Here is a 19971-nt window from a genome sequence, read left to right on the forward strand (position 1 = left end):
TTTTTGGAAGCAAATATATACATTAACGTCAGTCTAAAGGAAATTTCGAAAGCTATGGGTAGCATGTAAGAGTCAAATTAAAATCCATTTATTTACTCATTTGAAAACTGAAAAGTTCGAAAATCACGTTGCGTTGCCGAATACCGTCCGGTTTGCGTGGGGTACTAATCCATGTTTTGCCATCCCGTTTCAGAATATCCTTTATCTCATTCTGGTTGTCATGTTGGTCGTCAAGTACAACGACACCAAACCAATGAATCAACGTTCAAAGAGAGCTGCTGTTTCGTGTTCGACCCCGGCAAAAATTAGCCACAAGCTGGACCTTAAACTGAGGCCATTTTCAATAAAAATGATAACATGCAAAGCCGGTTGCTACTCGGCTCATGGTGTAGCCACGGTTTTCAACACGACCAGCAAAAAGATCCAAGCATTACCTATGGTTGTTGCCTGCCTCGAAAAAAACACATGTCCAGGAGAGAAAAGACAGGAAAAACCCGTGCTCAATCTGATGCGAAAACCAGAGGTAATGTCCATCGTTAAATGTAAGAAGCCGGAAGATGAGCTTTACGTCGTGTTGCCTGTCTTTAACGTCAAAAGGGAGGAGGTGGTCTTTGAAAAGGTTGTCTATGATTGTAAATGCGCGTGTTCCGGCCAAAAAGGATAAATGGCCTCAAAATTATTAAAGTTGTTTTTAAGATAAAGGATTATAGTTGATAGTTGTGCTATTATATTACACTGCATGCGATTAGTATATTCAAGTAAAGTATATTTAAGTATTCTGAGTTTAATGTACACTTATAACCTTTTAGTAAGTAGTACATTAATATAGAAAGTATATATTATATATATAAGATAAATTATTTAAGATATTTCCACTGTGAGGAACCTTTCGACATCATATCTGCCACGATTATTTGGATGTTTATATTAAATACTTCAAATATAATGTTTATGTGTAAATATTGATGTAAATTAGAATTCGAAAGGAAAATTAAATCTTATTTAATATAACTGCATTATATACATAGTTATCACTGAAATTTGTTTTTAGTGTAATTCTTCTTGGCTACAGTATGTATCCGAACAAAATAGGGACACATGCATCATGGCTGACATAGGGCGGAAGGGAACTACCTTTTTCGGGTGGCTGTTGTCAAAGCTTCTTATGGATAGACCGTGAAAAAACTGGAATCCTGGCGCTTAAACTGATGTCATCAATTTCATCAGTTGTAATTAACTGAACGTTCCTTAGTACTCGCGGAACGGAATCGTATAGAGCAATATTTTGCTGTACTATGGTAGTTAGACATGCATTTGGGCATTATAAAATAAATGAGAAGGTGCCTACCCCTATACCCCACTGACGTAAAAAGAAAGGAAATCCAAACCGTTCAGGAAAATACCAACTCAAACGGCCAAATTGCCCACTTGTAGCCTTCCACCTTTGACAATCAAACTACCCCTACTGGCTACAGACAAATTTTAGTTGCCCTTTTCATTCGCTAAACTTAAAATGATTCCTACGCCAATGAAGCCCCGTTCATACTACATTTAAGTAATAAAAACTCCTATAGAACGATTTAATATAATATTTATCGATACACCGTATCAATCCCGCTTCCAAGCGAGCAGAGACAAAATTGCCATTCGAACTGTTTTGTTAAGGGTTTTCTATATTTGAATCCCGATTAGGCTGAGCGTCGCGTTTAAAATTGCGTATTCGATATTCGCTGTACAGGTTGAATATTTACCTAGCGCCTGCTGCATATACATTTATATTTGATTTATTCGCTGCGTTTATTTCGTTCGCAGCATACATGGTTTTATGCTAGATAGCAAGCATTTACTTAAGGAACCTTGCGTTATAAGTACCTTAAGATACACCAAATCTACGACGCGGAATTGACATAAAATGTTAGGAACACGTGCAGTTTTGATTAGTTTTAAATACAACTCTGACCTTGTTTACCAAAAGGATTCAATAATTTTTATTCCTGTTGTACAACTGCAATACTGCATGTGGAAATGAAGACAGTATTACTTCACGCCCACGTCGTATATTTGGTGTATCTTATCTTAAGGTCATAAGGTCCTCAATGACGAGTCTTTCAACCTAATCCACGCTATTTTCAATTTATCCTATTAGCGCCATGCAGCTCAGTGAGTTTATTCTATTATGCGTCACAGCTGAGCTTACTGCATTTGCAAATAAAGCAGTAATTGAGTATGCTTATCTTATATATTCAAAACGCTAAATTTACGAGTTCTATGACTATCCATGTATATTGTGTAACATTTTTTATCATGCAACTCTATACAGTCTTAAATTCGAGCCCAATTAGATATAACTCTCTGGCGTTTGCTGTAATCGGTAAGCTAAATATGCTTTCAAATATGAGCTGATATACGGTGGGTAGCTCGACCAATCAGATTGCGGAATAGCTCAAATACAGTGAGTAGCCATATTAAAACTTTAAATATTTTACTCTGTAAATCATATCTCTATTGAGTCTAATTGTTCTTGTAAAATAACGCACAATTCAGTCATAGTTGTCTGCAATGTGTTTTCTGAAATAAATCTATCTATTGAACCGCAACGCTACGATCCGACCCGACCAGCAGAGTTTTAATTAGTTTTACATACACCTCTGATCTTGTTTACCAAAAGGATTCAATAATATTTATTCCTATCGTAAAACTGCATGTGGACAGTATTACTTCACGTCCGCGTCGTAGATTTGGTGTATCTTAGGGTCATAAGGTCCCTAAAGCCGGTTTTCCACTAGCGATAATTTTCGCGCGAAGCGACTTTATTCTTTTGTATTTGAGCAATTTGTTCCAGATGGTTGCAGTTGAGAGATCTGGTACAAAAGTAAATTGTCGATTCGCGCGAAAAATATCGCTAGTGGAAAGCCGGCTTAATGACGATCTTTCAACCTAATCCAAACTAATTTCAATTTATGCTATTAACGCCACAGCTCAGTGAGTTTATTTTATTATATATGCGTCACAGCTTAGCTTACTGCTTTTGCAAATACAGCAGTAATGGAGGATGCTTATCTTATAATTATTCAAAACGCCAAATTTACGAGTTCTATGATTATGCATGTGTATTGTGTAACATTTTTTATCATGCAGCTCTACTTTGAAGTGTGTATAATTCCACTCGAAATTGACACCCTTAAACCTCTAGAATGCAACTCTACAGTCTTAAATTCGAGCCCAATTAGATATAACTCTATAGAGTTTGCTGTAATCGGCAAGCTATAATGCTTTCAAATATGACTCACATCACTGACATCACTGACATCGATTGCGAAGGACATAAAACAGTCGGCGAGTAACAATTCTTATATTCCTTTTGTCCCATGCTGTAAATGATTTGGGCAATCGGGTCAATTTGCCCAAAACACGGGAGGCCAAAACACGAAGTCCGTACTTTGATCGGTTCTACACGGCTATTACAGGGAGAAGAAGAGGAGCGCCAGTGGCGTAGCCAGCCTGACGATTTTGTCCCGCTATGTAAATTTCGAGTTATTATAATTATTCGTGCCTTTAGAAATCTATTGTTTTCACAGTCAGTGAACACCAAAATATTAGCATAGCGGGACAAATCGACAGACTGGCTACGCTACTGAGGAGCGCATATCCAAATACTAATTTGTTTTATCGCTTTTCATGTAAAGATTGTAGGTTATGACACCACATATCAGGCAGAAGCTTTTTAACACGACTAAGCATGCAATAAGATACGTCGGAGGAAGTGGAATAATTTCCGATTCCGTGGTATTTGTCATTTTGATGCTTTGTCAGCAACTGCTGGAAAAATGGGAAGAAAATATGAAGTAGCACAAGGCTGTGTTTAGTGATCGATTCACAGTATAATTATCACGTTAAAATTAAGGCGGCCAAGAGACAATTAATAATACACAGGGTGTCTCCAAAAAAGTCTCCCTTATTGAAATCAAGCCTTTGTTCGAATCTGATTGCCTTAATATTATGATAAACCCAATTGAAAGCAATTAAGACGCTTTATTTCAATGCCTCAACCTAATAACTATGCTAGCTATACTATTTACACATCACTGCGTTGATCAGTAATGATCAAAATGATGTCCAACGAAAGCTTCATTTCAATAGGGGAGGACTTTTTTTTGGGACACCCTGTACAGGGTGTAGATAATAACTATAATATATGAATTACTAGCTGTAATCGACAAGATATAGTCGTTTCAAATATGACTCACATCAGTCGATTGCGCACGACAGAAAACAATTGGCGATAACAGTTCTTATATTCCTTTTGTCTCATGCTGTAAATGATTGGATTCACAATGGCGTTCGTTCCCGCGAGATCGCCAAGCAAAATGATGACAACTTCAGGGACGCAATTAGAAACTAGACTGTTTATCAAGATAACGGTTGTAAACGGAACAAGGCAAAATAAGAAAACACCAACTACGATTACAAATGTTTTCACTGCTTTCATCTCTCTTGTTATTTTATGCCAGGGACGCATTTCTAATGGCGAGGAGGATGGAATATCATGAATACAAGCTACACGATTTGTGTGCATCCTTTGAGCATGTCCACTTGCTAATTGGAAAATTTTGCAGTTGTAGTAGAAGATTAGACTAACAGGTATGACAACGTAGATTATGGCAGAGGTTAAGACGAGAGCAATTGGTCCAAAACACAAAGTCCGCACTTTGGTCGGTTCTTCGTATACGGCTATTATCGGAGGAAAAAGGGAAGCGCATATCCAAATGCTAAGAAGAATACCGTAGGTTCTCTTCCATGTCATGATCAATGGGTATCTGAGAGGCGATGATACATATAGGTAACGATCAATTGTGATCGCTAAAAGCGTTAACGTTGAAACAAATATGAACAGAAATCCAATTGTGTAACTAAATTTGCAAAAAAAGATTGCATTGCTTTGTACTTCTTTGAGTATCATACCAAACTCTGCAATCCATGTTGGATAAATAGCCAAGCAAGTTAGAAGGTCTGCGCAGGCCAAGTTAGCAACCAGATAACTCGTTTGCGTTTTATCGCTTTTCAGGTAGAGGTTATAGATTATGACACCAACGTTTCCGAGAACACCAAATACCAGGCAAAAGCTTTTGAACACGATTAACGCAATAAGGTAAGCTCGAGAGAGTGAAGTAATTAGTTCTGATTCCGTTGTGTTAGCCATTTTTGGCGAAGAAAATATAAAGTATAATATATGATCCAGAGACAGCTGTTTGTATAAAGTTGCCTAGCCTAGCTCAAGGCTTGGTTGAGTTATTGATTTGCAACTGATATGACGTGAAAACGACAGCAAAAGCAAATCAGCTAAAAATTAACATATATACACAGAGACAGAAAGCTCTATATTAATGTTTACGTGTGTGATCGAGAGAAAGGTTAATTGTTATTGCAACTATTATGTAGTCAAACATCAACCGTTAATTCGGTTATTCGGTTATTCATTTCTCCATCCTCTCACCAAGGCCCAATTTGGGAAATGGCTAATAATTTATGTATTATATTTATATTTACAAAGGTGATTTTTTGACATTTTTTATAAAAGTAAACAAATATCTCGACAGTTTTACATAAACAGACACGTTGAAATAAAGAAATGTTTTTGAAAAAATATGTTAAAATGTTCTATAAGTAGTTTTTTTCCTTGAAGAACTTTTACATCTATGTTTTCGATATGATTATTGTTTTGTCGTTCTCAGCTGTTCATAACATTCTGTTCGGAAGCGAACCAACCCGCGACGGAACCGGAACCTAACACTGGGTACATTTCTGGACAGTATACTGTAAATTCTTTGACTTTGAAAAATACCAATACTAAAGTAACATGTGCTGAAGATTAGCAAAAAGGGATAACCCGGATAAGCTATGATTATTTCTACCGCATTCTCTTTTTCAGACCTGTGATCTGTGGCAAGGCAACCTCACGGCATAAGCCCTTACCTAACGGTTAACGGTTAACCTAACGGTGAATGTCTGCCATAACAAAATCCGGCACCGCGAGAAGTTTACCTGCATGCGCATTGTAATAATGTGAAGTTGGTAAAGAATTCGACGGATTCTTCAAAAGATACTGTTGTGCAGTTATCCTAATCAAGACATCGACTGCCTTTTTAATATAGCTAGTTATTAATCATAGTAGTGCATTGTGCATTGCTCATTGCATGTGCATTGTGAATGCAGAGAGTCATGTTACAATACGGATACGTGAGCGAGTCTACTTAAAAGGTGGATAAGTTCAAAATAGAAAGCAAGCCTATCATTTTATCCAACAAGCGAACTAAATGTTTTTGACCTTAAAATATTGTTTACAACTACATATTCAGTGTATAATGTTCAAGTATAGGAAGATGTTGAGAAATTATGTCACTATTAGTCTATTTTCATCCTTTATTTTCTTGTATTTTCAAGGCTCACGAGCCTTGGGAAACGTTCAATGACAAATACAAGCATGGGTTTGACTCATGTCAAGACACTATTCCGCTGCAGGCAAGCAAGCTTAAGTTTTCTATGACAAGTTTTGTATGCGACAAGTTTTAATTGTTCGTCTGTACACCCAACTTTGACAAATTTTTCTGAAAAGTACAAGTCAAAATCAAGCATATTCGCTTGTGTGTATGAGTCAACAAAGAAAACTTTTCAAATTCATGTGAGAATTTGTATGAGTTTGACCAGCGGACTATTGTATTTTGCAGTGGAAGCTAGCGCCGTATGTTTGACTGCCTTATCGATAAAAAACTGCTCAGGTAAAAAGAGAATTTATTGAATTTTAATTTGGAATCATAGAGATAAAGAAATAAGAAAAGTACTGAATTACGTTATGATTACATTACAATCCTTACGTTATTACATTATTCAGAAATGAAATTTTAAAATGGCGCCTGTGAGCGCGCTTACGTTTTCCACTGTACGATTACATCGCTGGCTGCAATCTAAATTGTCAAAGTAAACTTGTTGGCACGTTCACACAAGAAAATAAAACTTGTCAACGAAATAACTTGTCATAGAAAATTTGTTGTACATACACACTACAATTGCCAATAAAAAAATTTGTTATGTAAAAAATTGTAATAGAAAACCTGTTACACGGTGCAATTTTTCTTGCAACCTGCAATGCAATCCTACTTTTAGGAGACGTAAATTAGTACAGAGTATTCAAAATGAAATGGCAAGAAACGTACATGGAGTGAAATAAACATAAAAGTTTCGTAGTTGCCAAATTTACATCTCTCAAAAGTAGAATGCATTGCAAGTTGCAAGAAAAATTGCACCGTGTAACAGGGCCTTAAGCTAGGTGCTTAACTTTTGTAAAGGCTGAATATTTATGTATCGCATCTCAATATTATCATGCAATTAGCAGCGTGACTCCAATAACTTCGCATCAAATGTTCATATAGCTACGTTTATAACTATATCTACGAAAACATTTCAGTTTACGTTTCAAGTTTTTCATGTTTCGCCCAAGAGCGCTTTCTTCAGAACATGCAGAATTATTCAGAGAATAATAACAATATACTATTATTAGGTATAACATATGCATTATTTTCTTTAAAGACTCAGTTATTCAGTACCTTTTGGATAGTATCTATCATCTTGAATTTATGTTTTCCCTTTATTTCTATGCAGTATAAACTCCGTCTTTAGTGTAAATAGGTATAGAGAAAACATACTCCGAAAATAAACATATTGTAAACTCAAGATATAAGCTGTTAAAAAACAAGACATCTTGATATTGTGTCTTGTTTTTTAACAGCTCATATATCTTGAGTTTACAAGATGTTTATTTTCGGAGTATGTTTTCTCTTATATCAGTCGCAAAATTGTCTGCTGGAAAAGGTTTTTAGGGTAAATAGGCCTTGCTTATAATATAAACGAGAATAGAAATGTTAACTTCAAAGCAAAATGTGCTGCTTTAATTTATACATACTGTATGTAACAGATTAATCTTACAACACGCTCTATATTACTCCCTATTCGTTAAAAGCCTTTTCTTAAAATTAAATCTCTATGATAAACGTCCCTAAAAAACCCACATAGTTGACTGCGAATGACAGATAACAGTTGGCGGTAACAATTCCTGTATTCCTTTTGCCTCATGCTGTAAATAATTGGATTCATAATAGAATTTGCTACCGCGAGATCACCAAGGAAAACGGTGACAAATGTAGGGACGCAATCGCAAACCAGTCTGCCTATCAATATGGCAGACATAAACGGAACGAAGCAAAATAAAAAACAGCCAACTACAATTGCAAGTGTTTTAATCGCTTTCATCTCTCTTGCTGTCCTAAGGCTCGAACGCATTTCTGAAGCCAACTTTGATGACGACGCGCTTGAAGAATCATGGTTACAAGCTACACGATTTGTGTGCATTCGTCGAGCGTGGCCCCTTGCCAGTCGAACGATTTTGTAATTGTTGTAGAAGATTAAACACAAAGGTATGACGACGTAAATTATGGCAGCAATCAAGCCAAGCGACATTGGCAAAGAACATAATGTCCGTACTTTGGCCGGTTCGGCGTATACGGCCATTATGGGAGGAAAAAGAGAAGCGCATATCCAAATACTAAAAAGAACACCGTAGGTTCTCCGCCATGTCATGATCAATGGGTATCTGAGAGGTGATGATATGTAAAGGTAGCGATCAAATGAAATTGCCAATAGCGTTAACGTGGATACAGAAATAAACAGGATAGCAATGGCGTAACTAAATTTACAAAAGAATCTCTGATCACTTCGAACTTCCGTAAATATCATACCATACTCTGCAATCCATGTTGGATAAACAGTCAAGCATGTTAGAAAGTCTGCGCAGGCCAAGTTAGCAACCAGATAACCCGTTTGCGTTTTATCCTTTTGCAAGTAGAGGTTATAGATTATCACACCAAAGTTTCCGAGCACACCACATACGAGGTAAAAGCTTTTGAAAACGATTAACGCCGTAAGGTAAGTCCGAGGAAATGGAATGACTTCTGATTTTGTTGTGTTTATCATTTTGCTGCGTTGTCTTTTATTATCGTAAGCAACTGGTGCAAAGAGGGACGGAAAATATGAAGTAGTATATATTTATCCCGGCAGCTGCTTAAAAACAGTTGGCTGGCACCATTTTGTCGTGATCTTGATAAGAAATTCGCGTTATATGACATAAGGGAGTGAAATTAACGACAATCGACAATGACGATTTTTAAAAACATTATATGCATATTTAAACATTTACATGCACGCCTTGTTATTTGAAAAAAGAATACTTCGTTCTTGTGTTATTACCCGGCCGTAGCTAAAAGCTTAATTGGGGGTGTATATTCATATATTTGTCCTATGCCTGACTGATTTCTTTTGTACGCTATTGTTCCTACGGTATATAAACATGAATATATGAATGTATACCCCTCCCCCAATTAAGCGGTCTAGCTACGGCCCTTGTTATTACTATACTTGTACACGTAGGAACCATCACGTGCATGAATGGAAAGCTCTAAATATTGACATCGTAGATTTACACATTTGAGTACTATAGTGAATATTATAATTAGATTAGTGTCCTAAACTACCTGGTTACACCTTTTGTCTCCCCCTATCATTTAAATATAAAACTACATACGTATTCAATTCCTGTCAACCTAGGAATTCAAAAAATTGTTTTTTTTGGTATATCTATACTAAAATTGAATCTCTTATAGAGACCGACGTATAGTTGTGATCACGAGTGTCCAAATTTAAATAAGCCAATTACGACCACATAATTATGCATATATACTGTATTATAAATGAGCAAAGCCATTTGCAGACATTGATCTCCAATCTCCAATAATCTCAACAATACGTAACACGTATGTTGTATATACATGAACTTTTCTTGCGATTATATTAATTTGTTGCACACGTTTAAAAAATATGTATATATGTATGCACATCTTTTCACAAGTTTACACATCGGTTTGCACATTCACTTGGCGATTTGGCTTTTGCCTTAAACGTCAAGCTACATATGAATGACAACAAAAAGTTCAGTTGGCGGTAACAATTCTTGTATTCCTTTTGCCTCATGCTGTAAATAATTGGATTCATAATAGGTTTGTTGCAGTGAGGCCGCTAAAAAGAATAATGATAACTGTAGGGACGCAGTCACAAACAATGCCTTGAACCAACATGACGATCGAGTATGGAGCGAGGCACCAACGCGTAAAAATCATCATGTTGATGCAAGTTATTAAAAACAGGAGTGAACAATGTTGCGCTGCACCCTGCATGTGAACAGTGTTGTTAATAATGTTGTTGTTGAAGCTTGTTGAATCATCAATGTTGTTGCAACTTGTTACAACAACATTGCATCAACATTGATGATTCAACAAGCTTCAACAACATTGTTAACGATACTGTTCCCAGGGTGCAGCATAACATTGTTCACTCCTTATGCGACAACCTGATCAATCTTTGGCCGTGTACAATGGCAAATGTTTTCAGCGCTTTCATCTCTCTTGTCATTCCATAACTGAAATTCATTGCAGAAGCCGATTCTGAAGAGCATGACGACGCATATGTATGAGAGATATCATCATTAAAGGCAGCACGATCTTTTTGTATCCCTCGAACGTGTCTTCTGGCCGGTCGATAAACTTGTAATTGCAGTAAAAGATTAGACCAATAGGTATAATGACGTAGATCATGGCTTCAATAAGGGCGACGACAATTGTTTCGGAACATATAGTCCTAACCTGGGCCGGTTCTATATACATCGCTACCGTGGGAGAATAAGGGAGAGTGCATATCCAAATGCCAAAGAGAATACCGTACGTTTTCCGCCACTACTTCCATAACCGCCTCGATTTTTTTTGTGTTGATACACCAGAACTCGACCCCCTGTGCTTGCGAAACGTTTGCACACATCACTTCCCAACCAACGCGTTAACTACACAGGCATTAGTCACAAGCTTCAAGTTCTCAATCGTTCCAAAGCACCTGGCCCAGATGGGATTCCAAATTGCATCTAAGTTGGCTGAAGACATCTTAATCGATGTAGTCTCTCGTGTAGTTTTGGACATAGACGGATTATAAATAACCCTATAGAGGAGGCATTGGTATCGGAAAAATTAGTCCATAAAGGGAGCGCGCTAATGGGGGGCAAATTCAAGTCCCGGATGCTAAGCGAAGCGCTGATTGGCTACATCAATGCCTCCTTTAAACTAAAATTTGTATTAAAAAAATTACATTCGTTTTTTAGGTTGCTTTGCCGGAAAAAACAGTGCCTTCTTGTACTGATTCTAATACCTTAGACATCCTGAAATGATATTTTAGGGGAACCATTTAGAAATAAAAAAAACTCGTTAAAAACGGCATAATTTGGCCTCGGACATCGTGAGTGAGTGCACATCTGGGACTTTGATTTGCTCCCCATTAACACTCTTCCCAATTTCTCCTCGATGCCCTCTCTAATTTCTAATTGGAGGTGGTTACTCAGGATTAATTTGGCGGCATTCCAAAATCATCAGTAACTTTTACCCTCATCAGTATTATTCATACATATGCCCAAGTGACTGATGGTACTGCACGGTGTTTCCGTTTATTTTCTTGTGTTCGATTACCGCAAAGCCTTTGATCTGATTGATCATAACATTCTGGTTCACTAAATCCGGAAGCTCTTTATTCCTCTGCCTATTATTAACTGTCGATCTTTTAACATTTAGGAAAACATGAGTCAAACTCGCCAGGGGTTATTTCGCCGAAAGGGGCCCAAAGAACAAAACTAGGCCCATGGCTCTTTAAATTCATGATTAACGATCTGAATCTAACTGATTTCCAAATGTGGAAATATATATTGACGATGAAGGACTGGCAATCAGTAACGACCTAAAATGGTCCAAACATGTTGCCGAAATGATCAAGAAGGTTAACAAACGAAAATATTTTATTATTCAGCTGAAATGGCCGCCAAAGAAATAATCAACTTTTACTGTACATGCGTAAGACCAGGAGTATAGCTGCAAAGTTTTCTTAATGTTCTTAAAGTTTAATGTTTGCCACAAATATACATATATATCAATTACCAAGAAAATAAAATTACATGTACAACATTTAAATAAATTACGAGTAATATCTATGGCAATATTTATGGCAAGGAGACATTCTGAAACCACCAGGCTTATTATGTGAATGCCTCACACAGAATATTTAAATATTAATATAGAAAATTATTACATAATGACAAAATGACACATTACAACAGAACCATTCCGATATACAAGGAATTCAACACACATTCATACTGCGACAAATATAACAAATAAATTAGAAATTAAGAATTAATAACGTATAACGTAATGATGGTAATGACAACTTGACATGATTTTCCTATCACTGACATCACTATTGATCAAGAAGATATTTTTTCATTCCAATCCTGAAGGAACGGAAAGTCTCTGCTTGTTTTACACTCTCCGGAAACGAATTCCATAGTTTATGGCCATTGAAAAGAATAGTGTGTTGTTTCTTTGTGGTACTACAAGAGTGTGTTCGGTAGAACTTTGCATATTTTGTGTTATAATTATGAATTTAATTCCATTTTGCCCTGCCCATACCGGCGTGCATTCAAAGAATTTTCTTAGATCCTCAATTTTATAACTTTCTAACATAATTTTACAAATACGTTTCTGCATATTTAGTGTATATACTTTACTAACCTTTAATTTTATTAACTATAATTAAAAATTATACCACGAGCTCGAGGCGTATATGAGCTGATAACCATATACATACGACGAGAGCGAGTAGTATAATTGTTTTATAATATAGCCAAATACCATTTGTTGAGCGACGAAAGTATTCCAGAATACTGTCAATTTCTTCTTTATTTACCTCAGCAAAACGGTCAGTCAACTTGCTTTTTCTTTGGTTTTGTTACCCACCGTATATGAGCTGATATACGATGTCTAGATCGACCAATCAGATTGCGGAATAGCTCATATATACAGTGAGTAGCAATATTAAAACTTTAAATATTTTATGAGCTAAAAATTTTCATTTGTCTTGAGCAAGGGCTAATCGACCATGACTATGTACAATAAAAGTGGATTAATCAAAATTCTGCAATACATCATTAAAATAAAAATTCTGCAATACATCATTAATCAACTTTTATTGTTCATAGTCATGGTCGATTAGCCCTTGCTCAGGACAAATGCAAATTTTTAGCTCATAGCCGGCATATAAGGACATGTTTATTCTAGTTTTAATTCACTTGAGAATGATGTTATGATGACATCGAAACGTCGCAGAAACAAGTTTGACTGTCTGGTTTTCGAAATGCTTTTCATCAAAGAACTAAAGCCCAGCTTAAATGGACAGTCGGATTCTATTAAATCTAAATTATTTTAATTAGTCCTATGTTGTACATTATACATTATTACACCATAGCTTTTATCCTTTATATATAACGTATTTTAATGATGTATTGCAGAATTTTTATTAATCCACTTTTATTGTACATAGTCATGGTCGATTAGCCCTTGCTCAGGACAAATGCAAATTTTTAGCTCATAGCATATAAGGACATGTTTATTCTAGTTTTAATTCACTTTGAATATTTTACTCTGTAAATCATATCTCTATTGAATCTAATTATTCTTGTAAAATAACGCGCAATTCAGTCATAGTAGTCTGCAATGTGTTTTCTTAAATAAATCTATCTTTTGAACCGCAACGCTATATACGATTCGAACAACAGAGTTTTCGAGTAACCTTGTCTTCGGACACCAACATCACGGCAGACACCAAATGAATTTTTGATTTTGTGAATATGACAGTAATACTACTGGGGTCGGTTGTATCAAACCCGTTTAGCTTAAACGGTGGTTAAGTTCAAAATAGAAGGCATGTCTATCGTTTTATTCAAGAAGCAAACTAAATGTTTTTAACCTTAATACAAAGATACTGTTTACAACTACATATTCAGTGCATAATATTCAAGTTGACTCATTTAAGAGAGATGTAAGAGTGTTATTCAAATTTAACTTATCCACCGTTTAAGCTAAACGGGCTTGATACAACAGGCCCCTGAATAGGCAATTCCTTTTCTGCATGATTAGCCGACTTTGTTACCTAACGGGTAATGGCCTCTAATAACTTAGATCAGTCGACTGCGAATGACAGAAATCAGTCGGAGATAACAATTCTTATATTCCTTTTGTCTCATGCTGTAAATGATTGGATTCATAATGGAGTTCACACCTGCCAGATCGCCAAACAAAATGATGACAACGGTAGGAACGCAGTTACAAACTAGACTTTGTACCAACAAGACAGACGTGTACGGAGCGAGGCAAAATAAGAAAACGCCAAGTACAATTGCAAACGTTTTTATAGCCTTCATTTCTCTTGTTATTCTGTGACGAGAATGCATTTCTGACGCCGATGTTGATGAGTTGAATGAAGAACTAGGTATATCATGAATACAAGCTACCCGATTTTTGCGGATCTTTCGAACTTGTCCTCTAGCCAGTAGGAAAATCTTGAAATTGTAGTAGAAGATTAGACAAATGGGCATAAAGACATAAATCATGGCAGCAATCAAGACGAGAACAATTGGACCAGAACACGAAGTCCGTACTTTGGTGGGTTCTTCGTACACGGCTATTATCGGAGTACAAAGGGAGGCGCATATCCAAATACTGAGAAGAATAGCGTAGGTTCTTTTCCATGTCATGATCAACGAGTATTTGAGAGGTGATGATATATAAAGGTAGCGATCGACTGTGATTGCTAATAACGTTAACGTAGATACAAAAACGAACTGGCAACTAGTCGTGTAACTAAATTTACAAAAGAAAGTCTGATTACTTCGCACTCCCGAAAGTATCATGCCAAATTCTGCGATCCATGTTGGATAGATAGTCAAGCATGTCAGAAGGTCTGCGCAGGCCAAGTTAGCAACCAGATAACCCGTTTGTGTTTTTTCGCTTTTCATGTAGAGGTTATAGATTATGACGCCAATGTTCCCGAGTACACCAAATACCAGGCAAAAGCTTTTGAACACGATTAGGGCGATAAGGTAAGTCCGAGGAAGTGGAATGATTTCCGATGCCGTTGTGTTTGTCATTTTAAGGCGTTTTATTATCGTAAACCTAGCTGAAACTGATGGAAGAGGCGAAGAATATATTGATTAGTCTTTTGAACAGCTGTTCTAATACGCAAACTGTAGCACTTGGCGTGGGTTGATTTATTTATTCAGAGTATATGACGTAGGGCAGTGAAAAGAACATGCATGCAACGAGAGACTATGATAGATAGTTAAGAAAATTCTTATCTACATGCATAAAGGAGGAATTCGGCTGCTTTTATAATAATTATCAAGTCTTATAATTATCCAGATAAGGCCTTAATGCATGGCTGTTATGGCAACTATTATGCATATATATGAGGACAAACGACTACTAACCGTTTAGCTATAATTATATAACAGCGAACGGTAAAACTTCAACGCATTAGTTCATGTGTACGACTTGATACTAGAATAATCCACTGTAAAATTAAACTACAAAATGCTTATGCCTTTTACTATATGCACACGCAGACACCGATAGAAAGCTAAAAATTAGCATTGAAGCTTTGCTTAGCTGTGTAAATATTAATAAAAGTAATAGCTATTAGAATTATTGCATGCAATATGTGCACTGGAAAAACCCCGATTATAAAACAATTGTAATGTTAATTGCACCATTGAAAATATTGAATTGTCATAAAGAGCGACAGTAATCATTCCCCATACAGGTAATCTTGCTATTAAATACTCCCATTAAACCTATGCGATTTGGTCGATTTTCCTATAATATAAGAATATAAATTGGTGAGAATATATTATAAATTTTAGCCCGCATGACGCATATTCACAATACTTTTTTGTCAATAGAGTTATACCATGCATATATATAATCATGCATCCAAAATGCAATCTTCAGTTTGCATGCATTTGTAATAATATTACATACATATTTCACTATATTCATTGGCGGCTATATTATGATGCACGGTGCGGCGACGTCTCTAGAAGCTTATTTTAGGGAGTGTTGTATATATACATATTTAACTTGTGCCGAACTCATTTGTTTTTGAATTGATTTTTATTTGTTTTTGACGATGACTATATGTGAATATACACCCTACACAATGAGCGAGACTGTGGCATGCGTTTATCTGCATATGTAAACTAAAAAAAATTCGCCAGATTTTATCAAAAGATTTTTAATTTGTTCTTCTGTCGCAGAGAACGTCATATGAAGCCTGTTTAAATCTTGGAATTAAAAATTGTTTAAAAAACAGTAATCGCCATATCATATAGTTCACTGTGAAATCATGAAACATCATGCACTCTTAAAATTATACGGATTCATTTCGTTCAAATCCTCAAATGGTGCTTTAATAAAATGTTTGTGTTGATAAAAATACTATGGGCATGCGTGTCAAACTGCAAAAATAAGGTATCCCTTAATTTAAACTGTTCTTCCCAATTATTATTTACCAAATCACACAATATAGGAATTAGCTAGTTGAACGGTTATCCATTTTGTTACGACACCGAAAAAGGAGTGTGTAAACTTCAGTTTATATATCAATGATTATATTCAGGACCGTAGTTAGAAGTAAAATTAAGGGGGAAAGATTAGTATAATTCATGTTCAAATAAGCGTAAAAAAATCGTTATCAAAAGAACTCAGTCCGCATAAGACGAATGGATGAATAATTTGTCCCCCACACTGATTAAGCTTCTAGCTATGCGGTTTTGATGATATTATATTTATATTGGTCAACGACGCGTGCGGTTCAAATAAAGGTTTAATTAATATTCACAATAATTATATATAGTATTTTTTTCGACGAATCCTACAAATTGATTGGCTCCGCTGACGAGTCAGGATTTCTCGTATTGCATGCAAACGCGCGAAAAGCTAAGCGACGAGGACTCTGAAAGAGAATTTTATTACCCAGAGGATGTAAATGAATGCCTCGCTTTATTTTCCCGCTCCGGTATCCACGCTTTTAGCCAATCAAGTTCCTTCACGATCATTTGCTGATTTGGAGTCTTTTTTCCTATCCGCACAGCTAAAGGTTTTACTCAGTTAATAATGTATGTATTGTTGTAAACTTTTTAACAATCCGCGTAATAAAAATATGCGGCTGTGTTCTCTCAACGAACTTATAAAATTGCTCACATTCATAAGATCATCTCGATTCAGGTAGTTGATGACCAAAAAATTCCAAGAAATTCCAAGAAATTTTGGGCCTTGTAAGCGCGCGCTGTTAATTATGCAGGCTAGGGGGGCTTTTTTACCATATAAAGGAAAGCGCCCTGTGTATACTTTTTATAGTATAGATAAAGCGTTGTATGGTAGTTGAAGGCCATTATGTTGAAAGTTAAATTCATATTATTATGTATAACAAGTTTCAGACTATGTTGAATGTATATGAAAAGATCTATCACGTCACCTTGTCAAACCTATTTTCTACAATACAAAAAACAAACAGTCCTGGTATTGCAGTATATATTTGTACCATTGTTTTTATCTTGACTCATTTATGCTGGCATTATTGTACAATAATTGTTTTTACTATAAAAACGCCTCCATGCACCGGGCCTATATGGTGGAATTTGTGTTTTAAATACACAAATAATTCACAACAACGTTTTAAATACATAAATAATTCACAGGAACGATAATTAGGGGGGGGACGATAGTTGGTTAATTTTCATATATTCAGTTCCGCCCTATATATACGTTTTCTAATTAATTCATGAATAGCAAGCTTTAATCAAGTTCCTACAAAAACCGACATCAGGCGAATGCGAATGGCAGAAAAAATTTGGTGATAACAATTCTTGTATTCTTTTTGCCTCATGCTGTAAATGATTGGATTCATAATAGAGTTTGCTCCCGCGAGATCGCCAAGCAAAACGGTGACTATCGCGGGGACGCAGTCACAAACCAGACTACCTATCAAAATGACGGACATGAAAGGAACGAGGCAAAGTAAAAATACACCAACCACGATGGCAAATGTTTTGATCGCCTTCATCTCTCTCGTTATTTTATAACTGAAACGATTTTCTAAAGCTACTCTTGATGACGACGCCGTTGGGTTAACATGATTAAAAGCGACACGATCTTTGTGCATTCTGCGAACGTGTCCTCTTGCCAGTCGAAAAATTTTGTAATTGTAGTAGAAGATTAAACTCAAGGGTATGACGACGTAGATCATGGCTGCAATGAATGCAAGAGAAATTGGGGCAGAACATAAGGTCCGTACTTTGGTCGGTTTTTCGTATTCAGCTAGTATTGGAGGAAGAAGAGAAGCGCATATCCAAATGCTAAAAAGAATACCGTAAGTTCTCCGCCATGTCACGATCAATGGGTATCTGAGAGGTGATGATATGTAAAGGTAGCGATCAAAAGAAATTGCCAATAGCGTTAACGTGGATACGAAAATGAACTGGCAACTAGTGGCGTGGCTGAACTTACAAAAGAATGTCTGATCGCTTCGAACTTCCTTGAGAATCATACCATACTCTGCAATCCATGTCGGATAGATAGTCAAGCAAGTTAGAAGATCTGCGCAGGCCAAGTTAGCGACCAGATAACCCGTTTGCGTTTTGTCGGTTCTGGTGTAGAGGTTATAGATTATGACACCAATGTTTCCAAGTACACCACATACCAGGCAAAAGCTTTTGAAAACGATTAACGGCATAAGGTAAGTACGAGAAAATGGAATAACTCCTGGTTCTGTTGTGTTTGTCATTTTCATGCGTTCGTTTTCAATAACGTGAACGACTGATGGCTAAAGGAGATGTGGCAGAAGATATAAAGCAGTAAATATCCGGACAGCTGTTTTAAAAGGGAAATTTGAGAGACGACATCCCGGAGATGAAAAGCTGTAAACAATTACTGGCATCGCAGACGGATGCGGTTGTATAAAAATTACCTAATCTACATTATTGCCTAATATATAAGTCGTTAATTGTCTTCTTGAAATTTATATTACTGTTTCTTGAATATTAAAAACCGATTAAACATACGTATCCAATCCTTGAAATTTATAACTATTAGGTATATATCATTGCCACTAATTATTAAACGTTTGCATACATCCAATAACTTAAATGACTGCCTCCACTGAATTTGAGTCCTTCATAGAAACCGATAGCGTTTTTAGAAAACAGTTTATATTTTATTAATAATTTTTAATAATTATATATACACATATAGTATTCTGATTTTAATAGAGACATCAATTGCAAATTTTTATCTCCCATCTTTGTACGAAATGAACATGTGTTATACACTCAATTCATTCGCGCTAACCTTATCGTTTTCTCTGACGAAAAAACCTACAGTTATTTAATAAATAATAACCCATAGACTGCATGCAGTATAGATCTATATCATTAATAATAATAACATAATATTATATACTATATATAGACTGCAGTAGATGTTGACATGTGTAAACAAGTCATTGAGTGAGAAAAAAACAGCTGGTTTATTCGAAAGTTACGCATTTTGTCATCGTAATTTATTATTCTCAGTAGCGTAACCAGCCTGACGATTAGTCCCACTATAGACATCAATTTCCGAGCGGGTGCGAGCACCGTGTGAGGGTACTAATTCCGCCCGGGTGTTGTGACAGAACATAGCGGAATCCAAAGTTTCCAAGTCATGAACCTTGTTTGTACGCATGCGCGAAATTTGAACGAGTAAAGAATGTTAATCTACAACTCACTGATTGGCTTAGACAAAAAAATCATTAATTCAGTTTTAAAGCCTTATAATTATATAAAGTCGACTGCAATCATTGCATAAATTAAATAATCAAAAAACAACATTCGACGTTTAGTGCTTGGGGATTTAATTTGTGCTGTTTTTGGCTTTGAACATTTAGCTATAGTAAAGTAACTCT

The 19971-nt window shown here is 36.1% G+C and overlaps 4 protein-coding genes across 4 annotated transcripts; all 4 read right to left on the reverse strand.

Moving 5' to 3' along the window:
- Nucleotides 1-4243: 4243 nt before the first annotated feature.
- LOC114531913 (octopamine receptor Oamb-like) lies at nt 4244-4979 on the reverse strand. The gene is made up of 2 exons (XM_028553512.1): nt 4963-4979; nt 4244-4910 (listed from the first exon to the last, which is right to left on the reverse strand). Exons 1-2 carry the CDS (start codon nt 4977-4979, stop codon nt 4244-4246), a joined length of 684 nt encoding a protein of 227 aa, XP_028409313.1.
- A 3028-nt stretch (nt 4980-8007) lies between these two features.
- LOC114531914 (octopamine receptor 1-like) lies at nt 8008-8827 on the reverse strand. The gene is made up of 2 exons (XM_028553513.1): nt 8790-8827; nt 8008-8737 (listed from the first exon to the last, which is right to left on the reverse strand). Exons 1-2 carry the CDS (start codon nt 8825-8827, stop codon nt 8008-8010), a joined length of 768 nt encoding a protein of 255 aa, XP_028409314.1.
- A 5255-nt stretch (nt 8828-14082) lies between these two features.
- On the reverse strand, nt 14083-15267 carry LOC114531947 (octopamine receptor 1-like). Its single transcript, XM_028553543.1, has one exon. It carries the CDS (start codon nt 15119-15121, stop codon nt 14150-14152), a length of 972 nt encoding a protein of 323 aa, XP_028409344.1. The 5' UTR covers nt 15122-15267; the 3' UTR covers nt 14083-14149.
- A 2483-nt stretch (nt 15268-17750) lies between these two features.
- Nucleotides 17751-18616, reverse strand: LOC114531915 (probable G-protein coupled receptor No9). Its single transcript, XM_028553514.1, has one exon. The coding sequence runs from the start codon at nt 18574-18576 to the stop codon at nt 17830-17832; it is 747 nt and encodes a 248-aa protein (XP_028409315.1). The 5' UTR covers nt 18577-18616; the 3' UTR covers nt 17751-17829.
- Nucleotides 18617-19971: the final 1355 nt, after the last annotated feature.

This window comes from Dendronephthya gigantea, unplaced genomic scaffold (assembly GCF_004324835.1).
Source record: "Dendronephthya gigantea isolate DGI-Jeju-01 unplaced genomic scaffold, DenGig_1.0 000076F, whole genome shotgun sequence".
Taxonomy (NCBI): Eukaryota; Metazoa; Cnidaria; class Anthozoa; order Malacalcyonacea; family Nephtheidae; genus Dendronephthya; species Dendronephthya gigantea.